This window comes from Podarcis pityusensis, assembly GCF_964106645.2.
Source record: "Podarcis pityusensis genome assembly, chromosome: 4".
NCBI classification, from domain to species: domain Eukaryota; kingdom Metazoa; phylum Chordata; class Lepidosauria; order Squamata; family Lacertidae; genus Podarcis; species Podarcis pityusensis.
The window spans coordinates 85,224,975-85,252,942 of record NC_138027.1 but is presented as its reverse complement, the minus strand read 5'-3'; the positions used below and the strand labels follow the sequence as shown (position 1 = coordinate 85,252,942).

At 41.7% G+C, this 27,968-nt stretch overlaps 2 protein-coding genes across 7 annotated transcripts in view; one reads left to right on the top strand and one right to left on the bottom strand.

Moving 5' to 3' along the window:
- FARP1 (FERM, ARH/RhoGEF and pleckstrin domain protein 1) overlaps window positions 1-8,461 on the top strand; it is a 188,656-nt gene extending 180,195 nt beyond the window's left edge. For all 6 annotated transcript variants that reach the window (XM_081002981.1, XM_081002980.1, XM_081002979.1 and 3 more), the window contains exons 24-27: window positions 35-198; window positions 3,088-3,195; window positions 5,630-5,781; window positions 6,670-8,461. In XM_081002981.1, coding sequence (XP_080859107.1) covers window positions 35-198; window positions 3,088-3,195; window positions 5,630-5,781; window positions 6,670-6,751 — 506 coding nt within the window. In that variant the 3' untranslated portion in view covers window positions 6,752-8,461. The remainder of the gene's footprint in view (window positions 1-34; window positions 199-3,087; window positions 3,196-5,629; window positions 5,782-6,669) is intronic.
- STK24 (serine/threonine kinase 24) overlaps window positions 8,462-27,968 on the bottom strand; it is a 37,202-nt gene continuing 17,695 nt past the window's right edge. Inside the window, exons 3-11 of the mRNA XM_081003177.1 lie at window positions 24,552-24,608; window positions 23,189-23,297; window positions 22,839-22,996; window positions 21,631-21,816; window positions 20,678-20,823; window positions 19,210-19,333; window positions 17,525-17,593; window positions 15,200-15,336; window positions 8,462-14,286 (exon numbers count right to left, since the gene is read on the bottom strand). Coding sequence (XP_080859303.1) covers window positions 14,247-14,286; window positions 15,200-15,336; window positions 17,525-17,593; window positions 19,210-19,333; window positions 20,678-20,823; window positions 21,631-21,816; window positions 22,839-22,996; window positions 23,189-23,297; window positions 24,552-24,608 — 1,026 coding nt within the window. The 3' untranslated portion in view covers window positions 8,462-14,246. The remainder of the gene's footprint in view (window positions 14,287-15,199; window positions 15,337-17,524; window positions 17,594-19,209; window positions 19,334-20,677; window positions 20,824-21,630; window positions 21,817-22,838; window positions 22,997-23,188; window positions 23,298-24,551; window positions 24,609-27,968) is intronic.

Sequence of the window (27,968 nt, the reverse complement as noted above, 5' to 3'; positions counted from 1 at the left end):
GAAAAAAGAGATGGTTTCTCCCTGCGTTTCATAGAATCCCCCGAGGAATCCACTGTAGACCAGGAATCGGAAGACGATCTCAATGCGTCCCGCACCTCCCTCGAACGTCAGGCCCCTCACCGTGGCAACACGACCGTGCACGTCTGCTGGCACAGAAATACCAGCGTTTCCATGGTCGACTTTAGTATTGCTGTGGAGGTATCTGCCTCAAAACAACCTGGTCTGCAGCCCCCGGAGAGGACTGTTCTTCAGGGGCAATTTCCTTTCCGTCTCCTCAGAGGAAGCAACAACCAATCATTGCCTCCCTTTCTTCCTGGGGAGTTGGCATTCAATTATATATTAAACCTCATTTTAACAAATTCCTTTTTTAGCAAATTATGAATCGTTTTGGTAAAAACTCTGCATTTTTTCACAGTTCTAATTTAATTTCCAAATATTAAGATAGTATTTCCTCTGAGCATTTTGTTGCTGTTGGCTGTTTTGTTTTTAATCCCGGAAAGGATGTTGTTCCTGACTCTGGCTGCTGCATTTTAATGCAACTTTAATTTAGGCTGTTTTTCTCCCCCTCTTTGGATTCTTGAAGTGTTCTCTTCTCAGTCTCTCATCTGCCTCCCTCCACTTGTGTCCTCTCTATCACAGGAAGTCTCTGTGTGTTTTTTGATGATGTATTTGACTACAGCTAAACCAATTTTACACAGATCAGTTGGCTATTGAATCAAAATGCTTCAGCTCATTGAAATGCAGAATACATGCAACAGTATTGCATTTTAATGACAGCTAATTTCAGCTTTCTTGTGGAACTTCCACAATTAATTCCAGCACTTTAGAAGAGACTATTTGAAGAGATCATGAGCCTTTTGAAAGTCAGTTCCTTGAAGATAATACTGCCTCAGTGTTCCTGGAAAATAGCAGAATGAGCAAACAGTTCTTGTAAAGCGAATAAATCTTCAGTAAAATTGGTTCCAGACGAAAGGATAACACGGAACTTGAAGTAAACTATAAATTGGTTTAGCTTCTTCAAGGTACCTGCAGACACCCATTCTCAGAAAGAATGCCTCTAGGTTGCTTTTAAGTTGCATTGTGTAATGGGGCGGCTAACAACCATTTGGAGATTTACCGATTAGCTGTAGTGCACCTGCACTGATTCACCAGAGCTATCAACTAAATCGTGCAGGTACAAAATTCCCCTTCTGGGCTGCAATTCTATACAAACCTAGTTAGCAGTGCATCTCCTTGGAACCCAGTTAAATGAGTACTTCAGTGGACATGTTAAGAGGACTGCATTGCTAAGGCTCCCCCCTACGCATTAACATCGTTTATTTTGAGTTTAAATGATCAGCATGAACTATTGAGCAACCTAGAAGCAGATTCCACTCTTTATACATCTGTCTTCCGTTCTGCAACTGTCCCTTGGCAGGCAGAGTCGCAGTCATACTGTCTCTTAAGTCTGTGGGTAATGTCACATCAGTATCGTAGTTTATGCTTTCTTTCTGTGTCTCTTCCTCCTTTCTTTCTTTCTTTCTTTCTTTCTTTCTTTCTTTCTATCTATCTATCTCTCTCTCGTGGTGGAAGATCCTCTCACTGTCAATGACTGTCCTTCCCTACCTGCTGGACTGATCAGTGATCAGCAGCCTGTAACCATTTCATATGCCTGCTGGTACCGATTGCAAAGCCTGTCCGTTTATGATACCCTCCAAAGTGCTGAGGTAACCGAAACAGAAATTAGGAACAGTAAAAGGAAAACAGGCACTTTTTGTACTCCAGCATACTCAACACCCTGCCAGGTTTTCAGAATTCAGCTGGTTTCTAAATAAAATAAAAACCACCTTACCAGTTCACTGCTATAATTGCTGGTGATATGAGGAACATTCTGTTTGTCTGTCCCTTTGGCAAATTCTAGTGGAGACAGCTTATTATGTTATTAAACCAGAAGCAGAATAAAATATATCAGCAATGGTTAATATATTCCACTTGGGGAGCAGAGGCAGTGAATATTTTCAAGTTGAAACGTGTGTTTATCACTCCTTTGTCAAAGCACATCAGTTAAATTGGGGGTGGGCAGAAGGCAGGCCGGGATCCAGGGGGTGATCTCTGCGTGACTTACAGCAGATTGGCAAAGCTCTCTGGACTCCCAAATCCCTAACCATCGCAACAAGTAAAAGCCCCTCCCAGATTAGGCTATGAAACAAAGAAGGCTTTGGGGCAAGGATGGAGGGAACTAGACCCAAGTTTTTGTCCAGGACTGAGCATGTTCACAGTGGCACCCTGTCCTTAATTCATTGCACAAGTTCACACAGCCCTGAACATTTTAGACACAGCCCTGCTTGGTGAACCTTAGGATTCTGGATAAAAACTTCAGTATATCCTACTCACCAAAACAAATTGAATTTTTGCATCCAACAGAACGCCATCCCTCAAATTAGCTGTCAATTTTTCCCTTCCTTCCCAGAGAGGAAGTTTACAGGTGCTTATGTCTGAAGACTGCCAACTTAACTTGCTCATTTATTACATTCATACCTCAGCTAAAACCCTTATAATCGATGACACCACAGTCCAGGCTCCAGGTTTTTCCTCAAGAGTAAAACTGTTCCAGACCTGCAAGGTGGGGGGGGGAGCCTATTTCCTAGGGTTATTTCTGTTCATGCATTATATCTGATGCTTTCAGTTAATTAAAGGATGTGCTTTCATTTTTCCTAGTAATTTTAAACATCTGCGCTTGTGTGCAGGACTTAAATCATTTGTGTAGAGATGCCTGTTCCCGTAACAAGGTTGCTAAATTGGTATAATATTAAAGCTAACACCCTCCCACCTCAATATAGATATAGAACTTCTTCCTGGAATGAGGTAACAGCAGATGATTTCTTTCCTTAGAAAATCAATTTACAAGCAAGCCTCATTTAAAGAATGATAGGGAATTCTGAATCTGGAACTCTTAATCATGGTAAATGACCAATGGAGAAAAAAGTCAGCCAGTTTCAATTAGAAAAGTATGATTTTACATGAGGCTTGCCTGTTTTCCACCAGCCTGTTTTTCCATCTGCGTATGACTTAACTCAAGTTTGCTGCACTATCTCTCTTCATTTTCAGAACCAACTCTCTGGAAACCTTTTGAGAAAGTTCAAAAACAGCAATGGCTGGCAGAAGCTCTGGGTGGTATTCACCAATTTCTGCATGTTTTTCTACAAATCCCACCAGGTAGGTAACTGATGGATGGAAGACAGAGATGAATATAGCTGTTAACTGTTCACACATTACAAAAAAAAAGTTCCTTGCTATGCACTGTTGATTGTCACAAAGGATGCATTTGCAGAGACAATTGAAGCTTTTGTGAACTTCATGGATACAAAGTTCTTCCGTGCATGGAGAGAAAAGTTGAAAATGCTTAACTAGGATCAGGCTCAACACTAATATTAATGAGGCAACTGCTTTAGGCAGATGTTCAGGAGCAGCCTCTGGTCCCCTTATCTGGCTTGCTGCCTCAGGTGTGGTGGTAGATATCATCTTGTGGTTCGAGGACCCGATCCCCCCAAAGTGGAATGAATACACAAGGACACGTGATATAAGGTTAATGGGCAAGAAAAGGCCACAACTTTATTGATTACAGCAAGTGAAAAGGTATTGGCTTAGGCATTGGATTACGTCAGCTGACTCCACCCCCTCAGAGAGGGGTGAGTCTGAAACAAGGGGGGTTTATTCACCAGTAGGTGGAGCCTGTTGATGCTAATCCAACTATAGGCTCTCCCCTGATGTCACCGAGGGTCGTGCCATAGCCTCCCGCCAAGCAGGCATCGGACAGAATACACGACCGCCAGATTCCTTTAACGGAATACCCAAAAATTGAAGGCATAGGCGATGGCCACACCTAGCCCTTCGACACCACAACACATTATTCCAATGCCTAACCTACCCACCAATACCACGAAAGTTGTGACGATTGCTACAAGGTAGGCGAAAAAACCAAAAAGCCTAATGCCAAATGGAAAAATTCCTACCAGGCCCCCCGGACAACCAGGGCGACCAACTTGCGACGGGACGACGAAGAGTGAGGCCGAGGAGGGGCTGGCGCCGCAGCGTTTAGGCTGCTGTACACGCCCCCTTGGAGGCACCTGGTTGGGTGCCTGCCGATGGGCGTGGGCGCCAGCCAGGTGAGTGGGAGGCAGGGGGCTAACGCCCCCTGCTAGAGGCGGAGCTCGAGCTCCCACCCACAACCACTCCCCTCTCTTCCAGGAGGAGAGTCTTTATCACCAATGTCAAAAGAAAGTTTCACTGCCAGTCCAGTCTGGAATGGGGAAGTATCATCTTGTCTGCCTCCGGTGCAAAATGCATTGCGCTAGACCCTGACTGTGATCAGCTTGGAAGCCGCTACCGTATCAGTAGAGGCTTTGACTCATACACTTTCCCTAGAAATGTGAGGTCAGGGGCACATGGGGGCAAAATAAGGCAGAACTATTCTGTAACAGATGGTCCAGCCACTGTCCTCTGCAAAAAGGTTGATTCAACATTTGTTCACTAGAATGGGGCGGAGGGGAATGAAAAAGATCAGCATGTTAATTTGAGCCCATTACTTTGAGCACTTGGGAAAGAAAACATTAGCGTTCAACAGAGGCTTAGTCCAAAGGCAGTGCAGTTATTTAAAAACCACTTCAGTGTTTAACTTGGGAATGTGTACTTATTATTCCATGGTGTATTACTGCTTTAAGAGGTCAAAGTTCTGCAATACAAACATTGCTTATTTGCTTGAAACAACCACACACAAACCTTTTGGGGGGTATATTTTTGCTGAGAAGAAAAATGACTATTGAAATTGGTGCAGACAGGTGTATATAGAAATTCAAGGGAATCGGCACACTCATAGTGGACTGGCCACTGTGGGTGGAGATTGGCAAGGCTTTTGTGTCCATTTGCCCTGTTCAGCAAGAGCACTGACAGATTCCCACCTGGGTATGTGCTTTATTTTTTATTTTTATTTTTAACACTGACTTTTAAATTGCTGTCATACACACACACACGGTGCCTTGGGTGAAGGGTGAGGTAAGAAATTGATTAATAATAGGATGACAGGCTACTTGGGGTAGAGGGAGAGGGATGCAGCCTTCTTGTGAATAGTCCCCACACCCCATGAGACACGTTTCCACGCAGACTCACTTCACAGCCTCCATCTAGGGCAGTGATGGCCAAACTTAGCCCTCCAGCTGTTTTGGGACTACAATTCCCATCATTCCCTGACCACTGGTCCTGTTAGCTAGGGATGATGGGAGTTGTAGTCCCAAAACAGCTGGAAGGCCAAGAAGTTTGGCCATCACTGATCTAGGGGATCAGAGGAGCCAGAAGAAAGGGACAGTCACACACACACACCAAAAAAACAAACCACCTGCTGGCTGGAGCTTTGAAGGGCCTTTGAGTGACTCACTTCAAATAGTGCCAATCTGATGAGGAAGACTGTAGCTTTTGGATTTGCACCCAGATGCTTCTTGTCCCTCCCAGCTGTGAGCCTACCAGGGCATGAGAGGCATTTTCTGTTTAGGTCCCAAGAATGAGTGAAAATTGTGGGGACACAGTATTCTGGATAAAGAGAAGTGACTTCTGGGGGGATGGTCCGTTTGGTGAACGATTTCTCTCTTGTTTTTAGGACAATCATCCTTTAGCTAGCCTCCCTCTGCTGGGTTACTCTCTTACCATTCCTTCCGAATCTGAGAACATTCATAAAGACTATGTCTTTAAGCTACACTTCAAATCCCATGTGTACTATTTCAGGGCGGAGAGCGAATACACGTTTGAAAGGTATGTCAGTTTTCCGTGAGCTGAAATGTCATTGATTTTTAATTCTTTACTGCAAGGCAGAATTATTCATTCAGCTGCCTTGTTTTACACCTTATGGATGTCCCATGAGCTATAACATAAACCCACAACTACTATTATAAAGTAGTTGTTGTTTTGTGTTATAAATCAGGCACTGCTTGGAGTTGTTTCTTTGTGTTTCCCCATCAATGAAAAATACAGTGTGGCTTGATCAGTGTGGGCCAGAGGAAAAAAGTTAAGAGAACCAGTGGTCTATGGTATTAAATGTATGTATGTAAGTCCCCACTCCGTGCTATAAATAGAGGCATCGAGGAATGAGCGCACAAATACAGTGGACGCTCGGGTTGCGAACGTGACCTGTGCAGGATGCACGTTCGCAACCCGCGTCTGCGCACGCGCAGGTTGCTCTTCTGCGCATGCACGACCGCCATAACCCAGAAGTAACCCATTCTGGTACTTCCGGGTTTCAGCAGTCCATAACCTGAAAAAAGAAAAAATCTGTAACCCAAAGTATGACTGTATCCCACTGGATTAAAATACTTGAGGTGTGTGCGTGTTGTACAATACAGTGGTACCTCGGGATACATACGCTTCAGGTTAGACTCCGCTAAACCAGAAATAGTACCTCGGGTTAAGAACTTTGCTTCAGGATGAGAACAGAAATCGTGCTCCGGTGGCACAGCAGCAGGAGGCCCCATTAGCTAAAGTGGTACCTCAGGTTAAGAACAGTTTCAGGTTAAGAACAGACCTCCGGAACGAATTAAGTACTTAACCCGAGGTACCACTGTATTTCATGTGTTAAAAGGCACACCAAATCTTAAGGAGAAAAGCACTGTATTAAGTATTCGTTTTTGTTTTTGTATCGCTTAGATGGATGGAGGTGATCCGAAGTGCCACTAGTCCAGCCTCGCGCATCCACGTTTTGAGTCACGAGGAATCCCATGCTTATTGATGACTGAACTCCAAATTGTTCATTCCAACAATTGCTGCTTTTCTAGAGGACATTTGAATTCTTTCTCCTTTTAAAGTTCAGTAAAAACATAAATTCATTTTTTTAAAAACTTGTTTTGGAGCAGCTTTTTGTAATATTGCCTCAAGCAGGGTTGTTTACTATTATCGGCCAAGTGACTGTCTCGTATTTGTCCTTTGGTGTGGTTTTTTTTTTTAGCTTGTGCCAGTATTAAAATATTGTCCTTGGAGTGCCAAAAGACGATTTCCTTGCCTCAAAGATTTGCACCAGAAATAATAGAATTTTTGGAAAGCAAAATGCCTTTTCTTTCAGACAAACCCCTCAAAGTGATTAATTAGTAAACTGCCATTTTTTAAAAGAAATGTATTTCCTATGTATGCATTAACAGCCTTCAAATGTTCATAAGGGGCAGTCTCAAAGCAAGGAGGGGTAATTTTAATTACATTATTCAGTGTTTCTACACATTTTACTTCTAAAAATTAAAGTTACCAAGCAAGGCTGTAGACTGCTCATTTCATCTTACCAGAAGCGGAGAGCATTTGCTTCAAATATGGTCGGAAGGTTCTCTCTACTCTTCCATGGCACAAATTATGTTCCAGTACATAAAATTCTGCAAGGTGAACAGTTTACATGATTAACCTGTGCAATATTTAGAACACTGATGTCCTGTGAAGGTTGAGAAGGGGAATCTGAAAGCTGGTCTAACATGTCAACAGCTGTCTGGTACAAGAATTGTGGCAGTAATTTGTGGTTCAGTAAAGACAGTAACAGATGTGAGTTTTGGAAGAATCGTTTTCTCTCTCTCGTGGGGTATGTTTCCACACCTTTATTTAGAAATGCTACTAGAAACCAATCCACATTTTGTGTATATACATTTGAAAGCAATTAGACACAACATCCTTAAATGTTTTTATCAAATGTAGCCCAGCTGGAAAGCGCAACATTTGCCCTTTTCACAATGTGCAAAAACGGTTCAGAATGTAGCTTACTGGAAAAGGGAATGAAGTATATCAACGTCTTAAAGAACCCAATAGTTTTAAGGTAATAATCTGTCAAATTTCTCTACCCCTACTTTAAAAAACAGTATGATGCTGAACTCTTGAAGACCGAAAATCTCATTTTTAAGAAATGCCAAAATACATGACTTGCCAGTGGTATTCCTTTAGGGAATAAGAAAACCAAGTTTGATTTTGCTTTTTACTACTTTCAATCTGTACATGCTAATTTAGCATAACTAATAGAGTGACTGTCTTGTAAACATGCCTGCAAGCTATTCAGTCCAGGTTAACTAGGCACCATCTTTCAGTATAACGAAAACAACCAACATACACCCCAGGAGTGCAAAACGAGGGACATCTAGTTGCAATTTGTAATTGTGCTATGTGTGAACCCCTCACCTTTCCCTTGTGCTGGGTTTACCACTCCCACCTAATTTAGACAAGTATCGTTTCTTACCTTCTCATATGACAGCAACCTACAGGAACAAGCAACCACAAATTAATGTATATTTACCTGTATATAAGTAAAATTCCTGCGCATCACGGCTATAAAGTTTCAAAATTCTCAGATGCACATATAAATGAGCTGCTTTGAATCCCCACTATGCTGTCCCTTCTCTCCCCGTGTTCCTTAAACTACTGGAAACTGTTTTCCTAGATAATGTTGCCCATAAACACACTCACACACCCAAAATTGTTGCGTTTCTTTATTTCTGTGTCATGTAACATACAAGGAGTTGAAGAACAGCTTGATGTGTGACCATAAGCAATTTTTATACAGGCTTATAAATAGAGAACAGCATTACAGAAGAAAATAGAATTTGATAAAAGGATAAGGGGGGCTATTCATTGGGTATTTCCTCACAATAGCTAAAAATGAGACCTCCATGTACAGAGACAATAGATACCCAATTACCAGACACTCGGGGGAGGGAGGAGAACGGCTAGTTATCAACAGATTGCTGTGCTTGTGTATTTCCTAAAGGCAGATGGCTTTGGACTAGGTTTTGATCTGATCCAGCCAGGAAATTCTTTTAATTGCCTGTAAAAAGAATCCAACACATGCTGAGGGCGGCAGTAACCACCTGGGCAAATTCCATAGCCAAGTGATTCCTCCTTATTATATGCAACATATTCTTAGCATGTACTTGGTTAACAGACACCCTGGCCTGATATGTTAAGGTCTGCCTTCCTCACCAAAACTGATTTTATACGGAAAGATGCCCCATGTCTGTTTACTGTACCTTTTGCTTATGAACTAAAGATAAACTCCACTTTACTGTAACGGATTCAAACGGGGTAGCTGCCTGCTGCAGCAAACACAGTACTGTCACATCTCTATTGATTTATTGTGGCGTAAGCTCTCCTGGACCATGTAGGGTACAGCACACGTTTTTGCGTGTCCAAAGGTCACAGGTTCAATCCCTGGCAATTTACAGGTAGGGCAGGGGAAAAAACAACCTCTGGAACAATGCAATCTGGGGGAGGGAAACTTGGGCCCTCCTGAAGTTGTTGGAAGTGCATAAGCCCCAGCCAGCAGAGCCATTGGTCAGGGATGATATGAGGAGTTGTTCCAAAAACATCCGCAGGACTGCAGGCTCCCCATCCCTGATATAGACAATATTGAGCTAGACAGAGTTAATGATCCGAGTCAGTATAAGGCAATGTCCTATGTTCTTAGTGATGTATGCTTACTGGAAGACTTTCAATTAGGTTTTCCGGGGGGGGGGGGGGAATTCCAGAGAACTTTCTGATGCCCTAAATTGATGGAGATCTGCTTTAGTATGTTTAATTTACATTTTGAGTAAAAGGAGATGATTTTATGTGCTGTATAAATATCGCAATTCCCCCCCCCCAACAGCCCAAAGTATTAAGTGAAATATTGGGTGGGGGTGGGTGGGGAGTCAATAAAGCAAATGTGTTTAAATGTCATAGTCGGAACAAATTCAAAGGTTTACATAAAATATTCCAATAAAAATTATTTGTGACTTAATAGCATATGTCACCTCACATGGTTTAAGTTTTAGGGGAAGGCACTGAAACCTGTCAACGCTAATTTTCTGCACACCCAAAAACTATGTGTTTATATTATATATGCATGCATTCTCCCAAGGGATCGTACCTAAAATAATAATAATTAATAATAATTTCAACTCTTGATACTGCATAAGTTAACTAGTTCTGTATCTGTTTATTATGTTACTAATTTTACGGAACAACTTGTTTTTAGAAGTGGAAAATTCTCCGTTTCAAAATATTTCTGGATTATTTATTTACAAAAGTGTAAATCTTACGCCGTTGCTTTAAATTGATTATGGCAGTGTTTACTTTATCAGATGCATAAAGGGTCTTCTAGATGTACAGAAGAAAAGTTGTAATCAGTAGCACCAAAAGGTCACGAAACATGAGAGGCAGATGAAAGTCTGCAGAATCCAAACAGATAAAAGACCCACCACCAGGGCTTTTGCAGACCTGATATCTCTTACATTTGGGCACACTGGTTACATGTATGTGCATCTGCTAACTGATAATCCTACATGCATCTGATCAAGAGGACTCTATAGCCAATGAAAACACGACAACTGGTGTCATGGGGCAATCCTTTTTCCAATCTTTTCCCCACTGTGCATTTGCAACTTCAATTCAGTAGCAAATGTCTATAAAGAAAATATGGGGCCAATTCAGATGCTTCTGCAATGGCGACAGCAAGGTGAGGTGTAGGAATAGGTCTAAGGATCTACAGTCCTGCAGCTGCCGTGATCCTTCCTCTTCAAAACGGGTGACAGAAGTGGTAATCATGCTAATCATCATTATGTAGAAAAGCCAAGACAGACATTACCCGCCCCAATCAGTAAGCAGAGGTGGGTGTGCTGCGTGGAGGGGACAACTAGAAGAATAAACCTCTGAACTTCCCCTAAAGATGTTAACAAAAACGCCCGTGCTGCAAGGTACCAAAAATACAAAACGCTACATGACGATTAAGAACAAAACAAGACCAGATGCAACTCCCAAAACGACCAACTATTGGGGGAACCAAAGAGCCCATGGCACCTAATCAGAAAACAGGAGACTTTCACTATTTCACCAGAAGTTCTGTGCACCAACACAACAGCCACCTAACCTCCTACACCCAACTACAAGAGTGCAACGGCAAGAGAAGCAGATTTCTAATAAAACATGTGAAAAGTGACCCGACCCACACAAACAGGAAGCCTTTCTTGTTCGAAAGACTTTGTTTTTGTTTGGGTTTGTTTTTACAACTCGCTTAGCGCCCTAATTATACTAAATCTTGAAAAAGTGGGAAATTTCTAGAGTAACTGTGGAAGTGTTTGGTGCTCACTAGCAAGAATATTTTAAGACCGAAACCTCCCCTGGCCAAGGGACGAAAAGCTGTATTAGCTACTCCAGCCTTTCCCATAATGGTGCTCTCTAGAGGTTTTGAAGTGCAATTCCCATCCGCACCAGGAAGCATATGCTTACACCATGCACGTCGAAAATGCAGAAATCATACATTGCAATGTTGCATTTCCCTAGAAGAGCACAATTCTAATACAACGTTTAAAACGTGACACCCATTAACTTAAAAGGCCAAAGTAAAAAACATATAGCAAAGTTTGAGAGGTGATTTGGAACTACAATCCGAATTTGATCATAACCAGAAGAGAATTGCAATTTTACTTTATCTTCTAACAGGAGGGTAAGAGTGAATATCATGACATCAAACGCAACAGGAGTTTCCCTCCTACAGCTCCCACCTGCAAGCAAATTTTGGAGGTGCACAGGAGGAAGAGAAACCCCGCCGAAGTACAGTCCATTGTATAAGCAGGACACCACAACGACATCCTCACCCCCCAAAATTATTGTTCTGTAATCCCATGCATGTTTACTTGGGAGCAAATCCAACTGAATTCAGTGTGGGACTTGGGTAAGTAGGCATACGATTGGGTGCAAATCCCTAAATCTTTCAGCAAGTCTTCAACTAAACACCTCTGTTAAAAGCCATCTTTGTATACGATCTGCCCAATTATGCAAATATAGTGCCGCAAAAAAACCTACCAATAAAAAAAAGGCCAAGGTCAAGGTGTCTCTTGAAGTCCAATGCCCAAATCTTCAAAAGAGTTTTCTGCCTCAGTCTCAAACTGTGAATACTCTTAACAAAGTGAATTGCAATTATTTTTCTTACAGTAACAGATTGTTCACAAATAATTTCTAGAAGCTCCATTTGGAAAATGCTGTTAGGTCTTAGGCTCCATGTAGACTGGAAACTGGATCACGTGTGTATGAGGAGTTTTCCCACAGGGTACCCTCTTCAGACTAAAAGTTGCCTCTTTTCCACCAGTACTCTGCTCATATGATTCAGGCAGGCTGGTCTCACTTCCAGAGGTTACCTCCTCTCTGTTTTACAAGATTCCCCCCTTTTCTTTGTGCCTCGTGTCACAGCCCACCGCAATCATTAGAGCGCTCCAACCCTCATGGAAGTCTTTTCATGGAGCATTAGGGGCAACCCTATAGAGGAGGAGGAGGTAGCAGAATCAGTTTACATCAGACCATTTTAGCAGGCAGAATATGGTATAAGTGTTGGAAGTGCATTTTCACACCTGGTGCTCATCTTTAGTCCATATGGCATAGGAAGTTCTCACTCGAGGTGTGATCAGGCATGGTTGGACTCAAAAGGGTACGTTCTGAGTTCAAGTTGGACTTTAACATGTTTAATATTACTGAAGACTAAAACAAAGATTTCACGTTCACTCGGAACTGTGAAATATTAAAAATGTTGACTACAGCTGCAAACCTACCCTCCTTTACTTAGGAGCAAGTCCCACTGAAATCAATAGGACTTACTCCTGACTAGACATGGTTGGATTGTGATATAAGTCATTGTCAGCAACCTATTTTCTTTTGTTAGCCCCTTTTAATAATTCTTGAGAACTACATCTTCACACGGATGTATTCCATTCCCCTCAAGGAATTTCTTGAAAACAAATAGAATCAATGGAATATCTTATCAGATATTTATACAGCATTTACAAAAAAATATTCCCAGTAGGCAAAATGTTGACATTCTACTGATTTCTGCCCATTGTAAAAGAGGCCAAGTTCAGAAGATGAACCACAAAAGATGTAACAAGCAAATATACAGATATTTAACTAAAGTACAGCAGTGAGAATATCTATTTTAAGTTTTGATGAAATTTCAAGTATTCTCCCCCTTAACAATGGATCTTGGATACCAAGTTAAATCAAATGTATCTCTCAATGATCATGATTAAAAGTTTTCATATACATAAGCTTCATATATTTTATATTGTTTTTAAGTTCACCATCTTACAAATTGCCATTATCCAGCCAGAATCTCTTAAGCGGTGTTTCAAGAGGAAAAAAAAATATTTAATTTAGTTGTATGAGATGTTCTGATTTTACAAGGAAGTTTAAAAAAACCAAAAACCCTAATAAAACTGAATTCAGACTTTGGATTGGCACAATTTAGACTGATAAAAAAAAAACCACTAAAGCAAACAAGTATTAGAGAACCTCAAACCAAGTGATTCAGGAAACTGAAATAATCAATGTCGTACCATGATTAGAAACCCAACTCTAGATTAATAAAAAGAATAACACCGTGTAACAAAACTAGAGCAAACTTTGCATCTGAGGTACAAACCAGATTTTTTTATAGCACAGCTTTTTGACCTACAAATACAAGGTCAAATCAAACCTCTTGTCATACGGTTCGAAAATGTCATATAACAAAAGGCAAGCCAATAATCAGTTGTGACCTGCCAAAATATTTACCTCACTAGCATCATCTACAGAGAACTTGGCCATTTGTACAGAGGGATTCTATATGCACATTGAGCAAGATTTGAGTAAAAAAAGTGACTATATACAAATCTGTACAGAGAGCCAATGGTATGTTTTCCAATTCACAGATTCATCGACTTAAAGCAGTTGTCTTCAACTTGTTCAGGTCCGAGATCCATCTTAAATCCCAACCTAAAATATGATACCCACTTCGTCCCCACCCCACCCCTTTATTTCATCTCCCAATCTTATGCATTTTGTTAAAATAAGACCCTGAAAGAAAACAGTGGCCGTACCATTGGGGCACCCACTTTTGGATTGAGACATAAATCGCTTCTGAATCTGGATCGTTGAGTTGAAGACCAATGACTTAAAGCAAGATACCTGAGATTTCACAATAGCTTTAGTTTCCTAACTGTAATCCTAAATATACATCTCAGAAATTTAAAAAGATACCTCCTTTGAATATGTGCATTATTGTTTTTTCTTTAAAAAAAACCTATACTATACAGAGCTGAAAAACAATGCCCTTGCTATGTTGTCCATTTGTGTTGCTGCACCTTCAGGAATGTCCACATACTGGAGAGCTCGCCACTGAAAGCAACAGTGGCAGACCAGCATTTGAGGAGGTGCCTATAGGAGCCACATCGAACAAGCAAACGCCAAGAAACAATACTTTAGTGGGATGATGTGCTTCCTCCTCCAGTTACTGAATACCTGGGGGGGGGGGGGAGAAATGGTGTCATGAAAGCAAAACCGGTGATCAAGCTTCTTTTCAAGCCTGTGGCTCTAGAGATGGAGGCAACCTCAGAAGATTCCAAAATCAATCCAAAACACACCCAAGTTTGGGAAACGCTGTTCTAAAAAGTGCCCAGTTGGCCCTCCCCTGCCCCTCATATGCTCTGGTAATTTCACTCTCTTTGCAATTTGCTATGCTCTCATAAGACATTTGCTCAAATCTGGAGTTTGTGGATGTCTTAAAACCTGCCACTACAGTGGAAACTCGGCTGTCGAAAGTAATTCATTCCTGGAAGACCGTTCGACTTCCGAAACGTTTTGACAACCAAGGCGCAATTGCGGGTCAGCAAAATCCATTGGGGGAAAATGGAGCAACCACCCGCCTCGGAAGCCGTTCGACTTCCAAGGCAAGTTCGAAAATGGAAGCATTCACTTCCAGGTTGTCGGCGTTCGAAAGCCGAAACGTTCTATTTCTGAAGCGTTCGGCAACCGAGGTTCCACTGTATACCCAATCTGGTAGCAAACAGTAAATTAGTGAATAACTCAAGACTATTCCTTAGATTAAAGAGTCAATGGTTCTGCTAATAACTTATGCCCTGTGACATTCTTTAGGGGGTTGGACTCGATGGCCCTTGTGGTCTCTTCCAACTCTATGATTCTATGATTCTTGATTGTAGGAATGTTACCCCACTTACTAAATCATACAATATTACCTAATAAGCATGAGATCAAACAAGCAGGGATTTCTGCTAGGAGAATTCACATCTCCTGGCAGAGAATTCAGGTTTCATATTCTTTGGCCATGTGAGTTAGGATACCATTGATACATTTACGTTGAAGGAATCACACTGAATTGGATAATACTGATTCCGGCTAGGTGGCTTTACTATACCTCTGAAGCCTCTCCACGAGCTCTGTCACCATGGTATCTGAAATGCCTGGACATGCTTCTTCAGCCAAATAGATAGCCTCTCTCAGTTCTTCTATGGATCCCATGTTCCCCCCGCAAGCTTGACTCCTCTCTTTCAGCTGAATCAAAATAAAAAAGGGTGTTAGCCATGTAACAATTTGAAATGCGTATACAATCTAAATGAGCAAAAGAGGTTTTTAAAAAATGAAGTACCGCCACACTTTAGGTCTACAGACTGCATGGAGATCTACAACATAAATTGAAACTATTGTATGTTATCAAGCAAATCTCAAGGAATCTCTAAAAGCATGAGCAGGGCTTTAACTTGACAACTGCTTATAAATGCATGGTTTAAGAGCCATAATGCAGTGCAAAATTCTACACAGACACATGTATAGCAGGGTCATGTCCCTTATTTTCAGCACAATAGCCTTTCCCATCCTGATCTCCCTCCCTGAACGATATGTTCCCTTTAAAAGCACCAGGAACTCACAGAAGTAACCAGGAGGCTGCTGTGCCAAAAAAGGAAAGTAATTTCACCGCACAAATAAATTGCCTCTAATGGCAATGAACACATTTAGTGAGTCACTAGGCTACCTTTTCATTGGGAAAGAGTCCTTTTTCGTCTCCTAATAGGAATTTGCCACTTCATGCCCAAGACTCAGAGTGGTTAACAGTTTTAACCCAGCAAAATAAAAACTGCAGAATCGAAGACACAGCTAATATATAAAAAGCAGCCATGTGTGTGTGTGTTATGGGGAATGGTTGGCGCCTCTCACACCACAAGGTGCTTCTCTGGCACTGTGGGGTACGCAGGTGGATCTGTGGGTTTGGGAAACTCTGTGGGTTTGGGAAACTCTGCTCTAACTCTTGAAGACCAGAAGATGGACAGATACCCACTTTATGAAGTACTCTGCAGGCAGTAATGTGTACTCCCAACTCTGGTGCATATTATATTCAAGTTTCGACAGTCTATCTCCTGCTGCTACCATGATGTAACCTTTCCCCAACATGGAGCTTGCCAGATATTGCTGGACTACAGCCCCCATCATCGCCAGGCGAGGTGGAAAGGATGCCCTAGTGCCTTTCAGCATCAAGTCCTGGTTCAAACATATATCTCTCCCAAAATCCCCCTAGGCCTTAAGCTAGGAAGCTGCTCTATCTCAGCTCCAGCATCCCATCTGCTGTGCAGCATGAATGCTGTTGACCTTCTTTGCGGAGTTATTGCAAAGACAGGATAGTCTTTGAGCTTCTGAACAGGGCTATATAGATATTTAATTGTTACTACTACTGTTTCCAATATGAAGGGATCAAAATATCACTGCAACTCAGGGTTTCCCAAACTGGGGTCTCCAGCTGTTTTTATACTACAATTCCCATCATCCCTGACCACTGGTCCTGCTAGCTGGGGATGATGGGAGTTGTAGTACAAAAACTGCTGGAGACCCATGTTTGGGAAACCCTGCTCTAATTCTCATTTTTTTAAAAACAAAATCTTTCATTTATCCTATATGTACTTAAAGAAGCAAAACTAATTACATTTGTTTTCCTGTATTTTCTCCCATCATTTCTAAAGCAGAGGTGGGAAACACCAGGCTCAGGACCAAATAAAAGGTAAAGGGACCCCTGACCATTAGGTCCAGTCGTGGCCGACTCTGGGGTTGCGGGGCTCATCTCGCTTTACTGGCCGAGGAAGCCGGCGTACAGCTTCCAGGTCATGTGGCCAGCATGACTAAGTCGCTTCTGGCGAACCAGAGCAGCACACAGAAACACCGTTTACCTTCCCACTGGAGTGGTACCTATTTATCTACTTGCACTTTGACGTGCTTTCGAACTGCTAGGTTGGCAGGAGTTGGGGCTGAGCAACGGGAGCTCACCCCGTCACGGGGATTTGAACCGCCGACCTTCTGATCGGCAAGTCCTAGGCTCAATGGTTTAACCCACAATACACAGACTCTATTTGTTGCTTGGGACGCTTCCCCAGGCCCTGCCTCTCCTACCCAGACCACAAATCTCGCCATGCCAGGCTCCGCAGTCTCTCTGAAAGCATTTGCCTGGCTGGAATGGTTCCTTAAATGGCGAAAGCATCTCTAGCTTGCCAAGAGGGAAGAATGTATGTATATAGAGAGACTTTTGAATGTCAGGAATGTAGCCTACTATACAAAAGGGAGGGTCACATATTTTGCTCCGCCCATTTTGTACCTGGCCCCACCCACCACCGGCATGAGTCCCCCAACCAGGAAGGCCGACCACAAGGAAAGTGGTCCTCACGTTGACTGGAAAACGGTGAACCTGATGGAAATTTACCTCTGTGAATAATGGCGATATGATTGTTGATAAGCACCGAGATAAAGGACGCCTTTGAATGGTATTTTCCTTTGGGAGAAAAAATAAAGAATTCCATAATACATCAAGCGAGATAGATATACTGAACATTTTCTCATTCTTTTCCTATATTCTACATTTTATGCAACACACACTTCCGAGTACAAATACATCCAGAATTCATTAATGCATTATTGCAAGCTGAAATTCAATTTTGAACAAGTGGAACTCCTTCTGTATATCACATAACAAAAGTTCTATTACAAATAACAAGGAAATGTAGTTAAACAGACAATTAACTATGTAGCAAAGTGTACTTTAGGATTATGAAATATTTCAGATGTGCAATACCAAATAAGTTAAATTTGAGGTGGGTGGGAAGTATGTATCTGATGAAACTTCAGGAAGGAGTTGGTTTACTATTTGCAAAAATATAAAACAAAGCAAGGGAAGACATTACAGGAACACATGTGCACATGCTTAATGCGTAAACCGGCACACTGAGGATGGCAAACAACTGCAGCATCACTGCCACATGCCAACCCAGGAATATCTTTCAGCGGCACTAATACAGTGGCTGCTGCTTGCATCATCAGACGCAGCATTGCACAAAGCAATCACAGGTTTGGGTAGACAGACTCTGTGATAGGGATAGCATTAAAAATATCCCATCTGCCAGCTACTTGTCCCAGAGATCTGGCAAAGCCCCTTTTTCACTGTTGTTCCCAAATGCCCAACACCCGGTTGGTTGTCAAGCACGGGGGAACCACAGCAAAAGGGGCTTTGCCAGCCCTATGCTTGGCACAGGAAGTAGAGCACACAGGAAACTGCTGCTTTGAAAGCCCTTTTTTCTGTACTTCCAAAGGGCTGGCAAAGCTGCTTTCTGCAAGGACTGGCTATGCGATCAGGTTCCGGCTGTGTCTATCTGCCCCACATCTGACACCACATATAAGGTCAGGTCTGGGGTAAGTGGACATGGTTTGGGGGAAATTGCCTCTCAGGCCAAACTGGGACCCTTGCCAGGTCAAAATTGGCCCATGGGCCAGAAGTTCCCCAAACCCATTTCGTTTCACAGGAATTTGACACCTGCTTGTGCAATGGAACGTCTCCCTCTTCTCCTCCTGCAGCCCTCTGCACACCACCTCGACTGCTCCACAAAGTTTAGGGCAGGGGTTGGCAAGGTTTACCTCGCCTGGGCCGGTTCACCCCAGCAGAAATCGCCCCATGGGCCGGATCGTGTGCGTGTGTGAGAGCACACATGCCTGTGATTTCCGGCGTCTGCGTCAACACAATTTCCAGCGTCTGCGCAGACGCGATTTTCTGCGCTGCAGAAGCAAGTTCCCGCGCTGTGCTCTGCCGGTTTAGAGCAGCACGTGGAGACTCACCAAGGGGGCAGCTCAGGGTCCGGTTTAACAACCCCCGTGGGCAGCTTGTGGCCCATGGGCCTTAGGTTGCCTACCCCTGGGTTTAGGGCACCTCCTGGAGCTAATTTTGTGGCTGCACGAAGAGGAAGAGCAAGTCCTGTTAAGCAAGAGGAACATTGCATGCAGGGTACAGCCTGAAACCTCACATGTAAGAGCCGTAAGCTGGGATAATGAAAGTTGAAAAGCATGCATTGCTGCTTAAAATACTTTCAGTTTCTTGTTTCCTCCAGTGTCTATAAATACCTTGTTCCTTTCCCACTCGTGTAGCTGAGTAGCTCCATTCTCGAGGTTCTTGGGATCTTTCTCTCGGATTGTAAATATCCAGTCACCTGAATCACTGCCACCCGAGGCTTGGCCATCTGCTTCCCTTTAGCACAAATATTTTTTCATGGATTATTGCAAAGAAAATAATCACATTATTCATATGATCGCCATCAGCCATTAATAAAACTGGCAAACTCGAACGTGATTACTTTAAACCAACACCAAAATTCTAAGTTTTTAGAGGAAGAAAAAGCGGTCTGAAATAGGTTTTTAATAATTAGGCACCAGAATTATTACATCTAGCATAAATTACAAATCTGCTCCATGATCCGTTTCTGGATTTATACATCTTAAAAGGTAAAGGTAAAGGACCCCTGACAGTTAGGTCCAGTCGCAGAGGACTCTGGGGTTGCGGCGTTCATCTCGCTTTACAGGCCAAGGGAGCCGACGTTTGTCCGCAGACAGTTTTTCTGGGTCAATGTGGCTAACATGACTAAGCCGCTTCTGGCGCAACCAGAGCAGCGCCCGGAAACACTGTTCAGAACTTCAGAACTTAGGGAGGTGCTGGACTTTTTTACATTTTTTAGCTTTATTAATTCACATTATGAAAATCAGTAACAATGAATTGTAAAGGAAATGCAGAGATACATATTCTACAACCCAGTGGTAACTATTTTGCAAAAGCAACAATGTCGTTAGTCCTTAAAAGAGATTCTTAGAGGCTTCCCAATCTCAGCAACGTAGCCTTTAAAAACAGCACTTTTAAAATTCTGTCCTACGGCTCTCTTATACACGAGGGTGCCATGCTTGGGGCATGCTTGCTTCAGAGTATCCCTCCCACACTTCATGGGGGGGGGGGAATTAATTTTTAAGTTGTTGCTACCCCAAATAGTCCAAAAAAACCCGAAGAAATGCACTCTTAAAAAAAATTCCTTGTCTTGATCTCTTACTTGCTGTCCTCATGTTCTTTTACTTCTAAAATCCAACTTTAATTAAAACTTTCTCTCCCACACTTCAGATCACAGGTGACTGCTCCTCCAGAGTTATTTCTGGTTACCCAAAGAATTGAAAAAGGAAGGATTATGTATATACAGGGGTACCTCGGAAGCTGAACGAAATCCGTTCCAGAAGTCCGTTAGACGTCCAAAACGTTCGGAAACCAAGGCGTGGCTTCTGATTGGCTGCAGGAAGCTCCTGCAGCCAATTGGAAGCCGCGTCGGACGTTCGGGTTCCAAAGAACGTTTGCAAACCGGAACACTCACTTCCGGGTTTGTGGCATTCGGAAGCCAAAATGTTAGACTCGCAAGGCATTTGGAATTCAAGGTACGACTATACTCTTAAAGTTACGTTACTTTTTAGCAGTTTAATTTTGAGTATGTCCAAGATATGTATTTTTTTTGAAGCTTTCCCCACCGCATCTGCAGTATTCTCCCGCTTTCACACTTACCCATCTGAATCTTCAGAGCTGGAGTTATCATGGTTCTGCTCAGACTTCCATCTTTTATGCCTGTCGATGAGATCTGTCAAGTAAGAGGTTTTCTTTGCATTCCGTATTATAAACTTGTGCTTCAGCAGTTCTTTTGCCGTTGGTCTCTTAAAAATAAAAGCAAGTTGCTTTGCTTAATACACTTCAGCTGATTTACGAGGAGAAAACTTAGAAAAAGAAACTGAAGTCCACCAAAATGCTAAACACATAGTTACTGAAGACAGACACCAGGCATTGGTATATTCTAAGAAATGTGTATTTGTGGCTAATGAATGATTAATTCTCCTGTATTACTTTTATTCCTTTCTCAGCATATAGCAGGGGTAGGCAACCTAAGGCCCGGGGGCCGGATCCAGCTTCTAAATCTGGACGGTCCGGGAATCAGCATGTTTTTACATGAGTAGAATGTGCCCTTTTATTTAAAATGCATCTCTGGGTTATTTGTGGGACATAGGAATTTATTCGTAGTGAAACCCACATGAAATGAACATGGTTTTGGCGAAGATTTTTGCATTTGAAAGAAACCCTCTCAATTCTCCTTTATCTTAACTGAAAGAGGCTGTTTTGAATGAAATGCTGTGGCAACCCAGTTGGATACACTGGGTACAAACAACATTATTACTATTATTACTATTATTATTACTATTATTATTACTATTATTATTATTATTAAATTCAATGTGTAATCAATTTTTTAAAAGTTAACATGGGAATGAGAAAGGCAGACATTTTCACGATAAAGCTCCACAAAAAACAGGGATGTATCAGAATAAAATTATTTTGTTGTAAAAAAAGTATATACAATACACAAAACGTTCAAATGTTATCAACAGTTCAGTCTTCCATTTTCCCACATGTGCGTTAAGCAACATGACCAAAGGTATATGGGGTGTGGAAAAACCAAAACAACTTACAAAACTTGGGTCCTTGTTCAAGCAGGCTTCAACAAACTCCTTCAGAGGTTTGCTGTAGTTTCCTTCTAACGTTGGTGGGTTGTTCTTTGGGATCAGGAAGAGAACTTTCATGGGATGCAGCTCTGAATGCGGAGGCTCACCTTTCGCAAGCTCTATGGCTGTTATCCCCAGTGACCAGATATCTGCCTGTAACACAGAAGCCATCTTACTTACAGCAGGAGGGAGGCAAAAAGGGAGCCCTTTCGTTGAAACCAACTGCAACATTTCATTCATTTCACTGACTGATCATTCATTAAACAAGCACACCCTTCCCTCTGCATCTTAATTTTAGGTATTCGAAATAAGCACTCAAAATAAACATGAGCGGTCTGTTTTTCAAACCCGTTTACGTAACAATTCTGGAAATATTATAATCCTAAACACCTGCATGCGCAATAAGGGCTATACAAAAGGGATCCAGGTAAATCCTCCTAGGAAAATTTCAGTGTGATGTACAGTCTGAAGGTCCTTGTGTGAGAGACAGGGAAGCAGAAATCTCTCAGGATGAGAGGCTAGGAGAAGAGAGGAACGCTCCCAGGTGACAGCTGGGAGGACACGCCCTTTTCGGTTTGGGACAAAAGTTAAGATATACTGGGGAGAGAGAATCATGTACTTTTTATCTCTTCTATCTTTTCTTCTTTTCTTCTCTCTTCTTCTTCTTGTGTGTGTGTGTGTGTGTGTGTGTGTGTGTGGTTGGGCCTAGCTTGTCTTTTATTGTACTGTGATAAGTGTTAATAAAACATACAGTATATATACAAACCTATATACAGAAAATATACAGTATACAGTGGTACTTGGTTCTCAAATTTAATCCGTTCCGGGAGTCCGACTCCAGAAACCGTTCAAAAACCAAGGTGCAGCTTCTGATTAGCTGCAGGAGTTTCCTGCACTCAATCGGAAGTTGCAGAAGCCACGCTGGACATTGGGCTTCCGAAAAATGTTCGCAACCTGGCTTCCAGGTTTACAGTGTTCGGGAGCCGATTTGTCCGGGAGCCAAGCCGTTTGAGTACCAAGGTACCAGTGTGTGTGTGTGTGTGTGTGTGTGTGTGTGTGTGTGTGTGTCTCAATATCAGCATGGCAGAATAATATTGTTTCACCTAACAAAGACAACAGAAGAAAAGAATTTCAGGCCCAACTCTGAACCCTAAGCAGTCCTCCTTTAATCTTACCTTTGAATCATACGCTGACTGTTTTATTACTTCTGGTGCCATCCAAAACGGTGTACCCACAAAGGTATTTCTCTTTATTTGTGTATCAGTTAGTTGTCCGGCTACACCAAAATCTGCTAGTTTGACTTCTCCTTGTTCAGACAGCAGCACATTAGCAGCTAGAAAATATTTTTTTTAAAAAAAAAAAGAATGTTGAGTTCGAATGTTTAAGCTAAACAGGTTGGCTTAGTCAAGGACCCACAGAAATAAGGACTAGCTTTTGTGATTAGATTTCAGTGGGTCTACTCTAACCATGACTAAGACTAGATCCAACCCAAAGCGTTTGAAACACAAACCTTACAAAGTTTTACCTTTAATATCTCTGTGGATTTTCTTTTCTGAATGCAAATAATCAAGGCCTTTCAGAATCTCTCTCAATATCGTAGCAATCTGGATTTCATCAAGAGACCCTGGTTCTAACTAGGAGAAAACACAACAGATTATTTTTCCAAGATAAATGTCGCACAAATACAGCTGATAAACCTTTGCGGGTGAGGAAATTGAAGTCAAGAATTTTAGACACTTCATACACAATAGAGGAGAAAACGTGAGCAATCAGCAACGACACAAAACTACAGAAGTATTTATTTTGACCATTTCTGCAAATTCATGTTCTCAGACAGTGGCATTACAAAAAGCCAACTCGGGGTGTAAGCTTTTCCCCTTGGGAACTGGGATAGGCTGGGAGGAAGGCTGCGAGGAATCGGAGGGAGGGTGCCAAAGAATCAGGCATTCAGCTGGAAGGGAAACTGCTCCCCTATAATCAGTTCAATACTGAATCACTTGTGGAGTTCTCCGTGTTTGACTGGGCTGCTCTAGGAGGACAGAGCCATTTGAGGCAAACAGCCTCTGCTCACTCATCATTATTCCAATTTTATTACAGCGGATCATGGCTCACAGTTTTCCTATTCAATATCCAAGGAAGATGATTAAGAATGGGGCATTTATTCCAATAAAAATCAAATGACACAATCAAAGTACTTTTTCCTGTATTATTAAGCCAAGAACTAATGGTTCAGGTACATAAATTTACCTTTTTACTAAAGTTAGTTAGCACAAATTTATGAGGCTTACATGAAGCTGGCTTGGAATCATCAAAGTGAGGGTGGGAAATAAATGCAACAAATAAATACCGTATTTTTCGCTCTATAAGACGCACCAGACCACAAGACGCACCTAGTTTTTGGGGGAGGAAAACAAGAAAAAAAAAATCTGAATCTCAGAAGCCAGAACAGCAAGAGGGATCACTGCGCAGTGAAAGCAGCAATCCCTCTTGCTGTTCTGGCTTCTGGGATAGCTGCGCAGCCTGCATTCGCTCCATAAGATGCACACACATTTCCCCTTACTTTTTAGGAGGGAAAAAGTGAGTCTTATAGAGCAAAAAATATGGTAAATTCCTATTGGGGAGATCCAGTGTAGGAAAAACTTTTCTTCTTCCCAACTTCCCCCTTGCACCTCCTATGCACTCTCAAGATCTGACCTGGAGGGTTGGGGCACACCAGAGCAGTTTTTGGGGTGCAGGAGTGCTGGAGAGGAAAGAAAAGAAGTTGGATGTCTTTCTGTTTAAGCAGTCGGACATCACTGTACATCACTCTGAATTTATAATGCACATAGAAAGAACTGCAAATTCAGATAAATACCCTTTAGTTCCATTACTATAAGCTGATTACTTACAAGGTCAAGAGCAGAACCTCCGCCAAGATATTCCATTATTATCCATAATTTTGTATCCTATAAAGGTAGAAAAATATTTATCTAAATATCAGCCAAAAAAAAATTAAGATTTTTTTTTTTTACATCGTTTTCGTTAATGCTTTATATATAAGTAAAAAATAGTGCCCAGTCCCTTTTCCGCCCTGCCTTTTAAAATGTAAGCCTGGGGAGCAAGCATTGTCTTACCACAAATATTCATAAGCTACTCTAGGAACTGGTTTTGACTGAAGGGAAATATATAAACACACACACCAGCTCTCTCCTGCAATTTTGCTTCTGCAAAACTAAGGAACATATACTTTTCAGGCCCTTATCCTGGAAATAAGTTCTACTACTAAACAGAGTGAACATATCAAACAGTATCACTTTGTATGTCAACTTAAAAATGATGTGTTTCAAGTTAAAGCAGTGAAATAAGTTTAGGTTTCATAAAAAAGCAATTAATGGATATATTTCAATTTCTCCAAAAGTTTCAGTTTTCTTCCAAAAGGGGCAAATTGTCTTGAAAATTCCAGAAATTTTACACCCATAATTATATATATACTTGAGTAGAGTAGATACATCCGTAACTATATATATACTTGAGTAGAGTAGCTTACAAGCCATGTTCCAAGGATCCCTAGGGTTGCCCAAAAACTCTTCAGGGGTCCCTCAAACCAAAGATCAATAATGGTTGGCAGGTGTTCCTCAAAGGACAGCTTGCCCATTATTCCAATCTTTGTCTACAGTGGCTTAGGACCACAATACCTCAAGGATCGCCTCTTTCCATGTGAACCTACCCAGACCCTGAGATCATCTTCTGAGGCCCTTTTTTATGTGCCCTCTTCTCGAGAGGTCCAGAGGGTGGCAACACGAGAAAGGGCCTTCTCTGCAGTGGCTCCCCATTTGTGGAATGCTCTTCCCAGGGAAGTTCGCCTGGCCGCCTTCATTATATATTTTTAGGCACCAGGAGAAAACATTCCTCAACTTAAGAGGGTTATTATGAAGACGCCATTTCCTCTTTCAGCAAGTCTGCTAAGCGGTGGTTTTTATCCTAATCAGTATCTGTGTTAGATCTGAATTTTTTATATATGCTGTTGTCTTATACATGCTTTTATTGTATTGTGAAATTGCTTCAACAGAAACAATTCATAAATGAAGCAAACAACAACACCATCATTAACATTATTTTGCATTTCTACCATATGTGGATCTCAGGCTTAGGATATTTTTCCAGCACAGTCATGGGTGCACAACCTCAGCAACCCTACACCTAAATACCATCCAAGCACAATTCACTGCCAGCAATCAGTTTGTTTAATATTAGCAGTTCCGCGGACTCGTGACTCATTCCCTCCAAATACAGAAGCAAACAGTTTCTTAAAGAGTCAATGGATGCAATCCCAAAAAGTCTGCGGCTCACTCAACATGCGCATAAGAGATTTTAACTTTTCTTTTTAAGGCAACTACAGTCTCGCCTCCTCAGCCATCGAAGCTGCTTCTTAAATTCCCAGAAGCTGCAAAAGGCTGTAAATTTTAAAAATAAATGGAAAGCTCTGATTGCTGCATACACTCTTTTGTGTATTTAAATGCGCTTTCAAGGCCAAAAAGCCAAACTTGCCTTGCTTGCAATACTGCTGGCTCAATTAAGTGAAACTATTTACTGAGGAAAATATCCCTTTATACTCTGCTTCTCTGACAGTTGAATGAACAAACATTTTGGCCAACATACAATATGATATTTATCATGCACTTGAAACATATATAATGAAAGGGAAACTATCACAGGGTAACCCTGGGGACAGGGTCTTCTTGCTCTGCAAACACAATATTAGTCGATATAGCAAATGTTATTTGCAACTGCTATTCACCAGCTCTCCCCCTCAATTTACCAATAACCCCCTCTTAACCTCACAGAATCATAGAACTGTAGAATTGGAAGGGACCCCCAACACCATATAGCTCAACCCATTGCAATGGTGGAATCTTGTCCACAATTGTCCCTTGGTGGGATCGAACCACCAACCTTCTGGTTCAAAGCCAGATGGATTGACCCATTGCACCACCTAAGATCTCAATCCAAATGTATTGCCCATGAATGTCTTACCATCATTTCAATGAATGTAAGGGGGAGGGGGTTTACTACATTCTTGAGTATTTGGCCTATTTTCAGAGCAACGGTGCCTCTTTGCCCTAGTCTAGAAATAGTTTTCTCTATAGTTTGTTCCCGAACATGGAAGATGATATTTATGGAGGAAGAGCTCAGGGAACTACCCTGTATCCCGCAAATGGCACAAGGAGGAATTACAACATTAAAATATGTGGGCATGAATGTAAGTTTTAGAACCAAAGAAACAGTTTGGCAGGAAGCCAATATCACATGTGCTGCATTAAAAAGGTTATTATAAGTAAGAAAGGACAGGTGATTCATACTAAGTCTCCTAATATATTCAAATGGATGATGTTTGTGTCATATTCAACTCTGGTCACATCCATTTGGGACAAAACACCTGGAAGTATCCATAGAAACAAAATAAAGATTATTAGAGGCCTAAAACTGATCACCCATAAATAGCAGGAGGAAAAACCAATATGTTCAGTTTGGAGGAGAGAAATGGGAAATAAGACTTCTCAAAAACAAGGCTGAGCTTTTCTCCAATATGAGATGACAACATCCTGCACCCACAAAGGGCTAAGACTCACATTAGGAAGAATTTTTGAACTCCAGGAGTGAAGAAGCATAGAAACCAATTGCCTGAACTTACATGAAATCTCTAGCCCAATAGAATATGTCAAAAAATACTGATTAAATGACTTGAAGCAGACTTGATCCCGAAGGCAGAAGGAGTTAGTGAGTTAGCTTCTTAAGATCAAAGTCCGGCAAAGAAGGGAATCTGTCACTGAAGTTGAAAGTGGACCGTTCTTTGCAACAGGGATGCTTTAGACCAGATCCTTGACCTATGGATGGGGAACTAAACAATGGCAGGCAAAGTCCTTCATTTCCATTTCTGTATTAGTTCTAATAAAAGGTGTAACCTACAATGTTCTAAAGGCCTCTACAAGTAAAATGCTTGGAAGTCATCCACTAAGAAAATGAGACTTAAGTACTTTAAGTCGCCCAAATGTTTTACTCCTACATTCACGGACTAACCTCTGCAACCCTTTTATCTATGTTTCCTTTGATCACTATCTTCCAGTTGTTAAATCTCACTTCTCCAGGTAACATTATAAGCATTAAAAAACAAAAACACCTTTACAAATCAAGTATGTAGCATCTTCAGCAAAAACTAGGGTTGGAAGATGCTTCTTTTAAAAATTGCAGCAAGAAATGCAGACAACTGGTTTACTGAAGCTTAGGTTTTTATGGGCAGGAGCAGATTTCACTAGATGAGTGAGTAA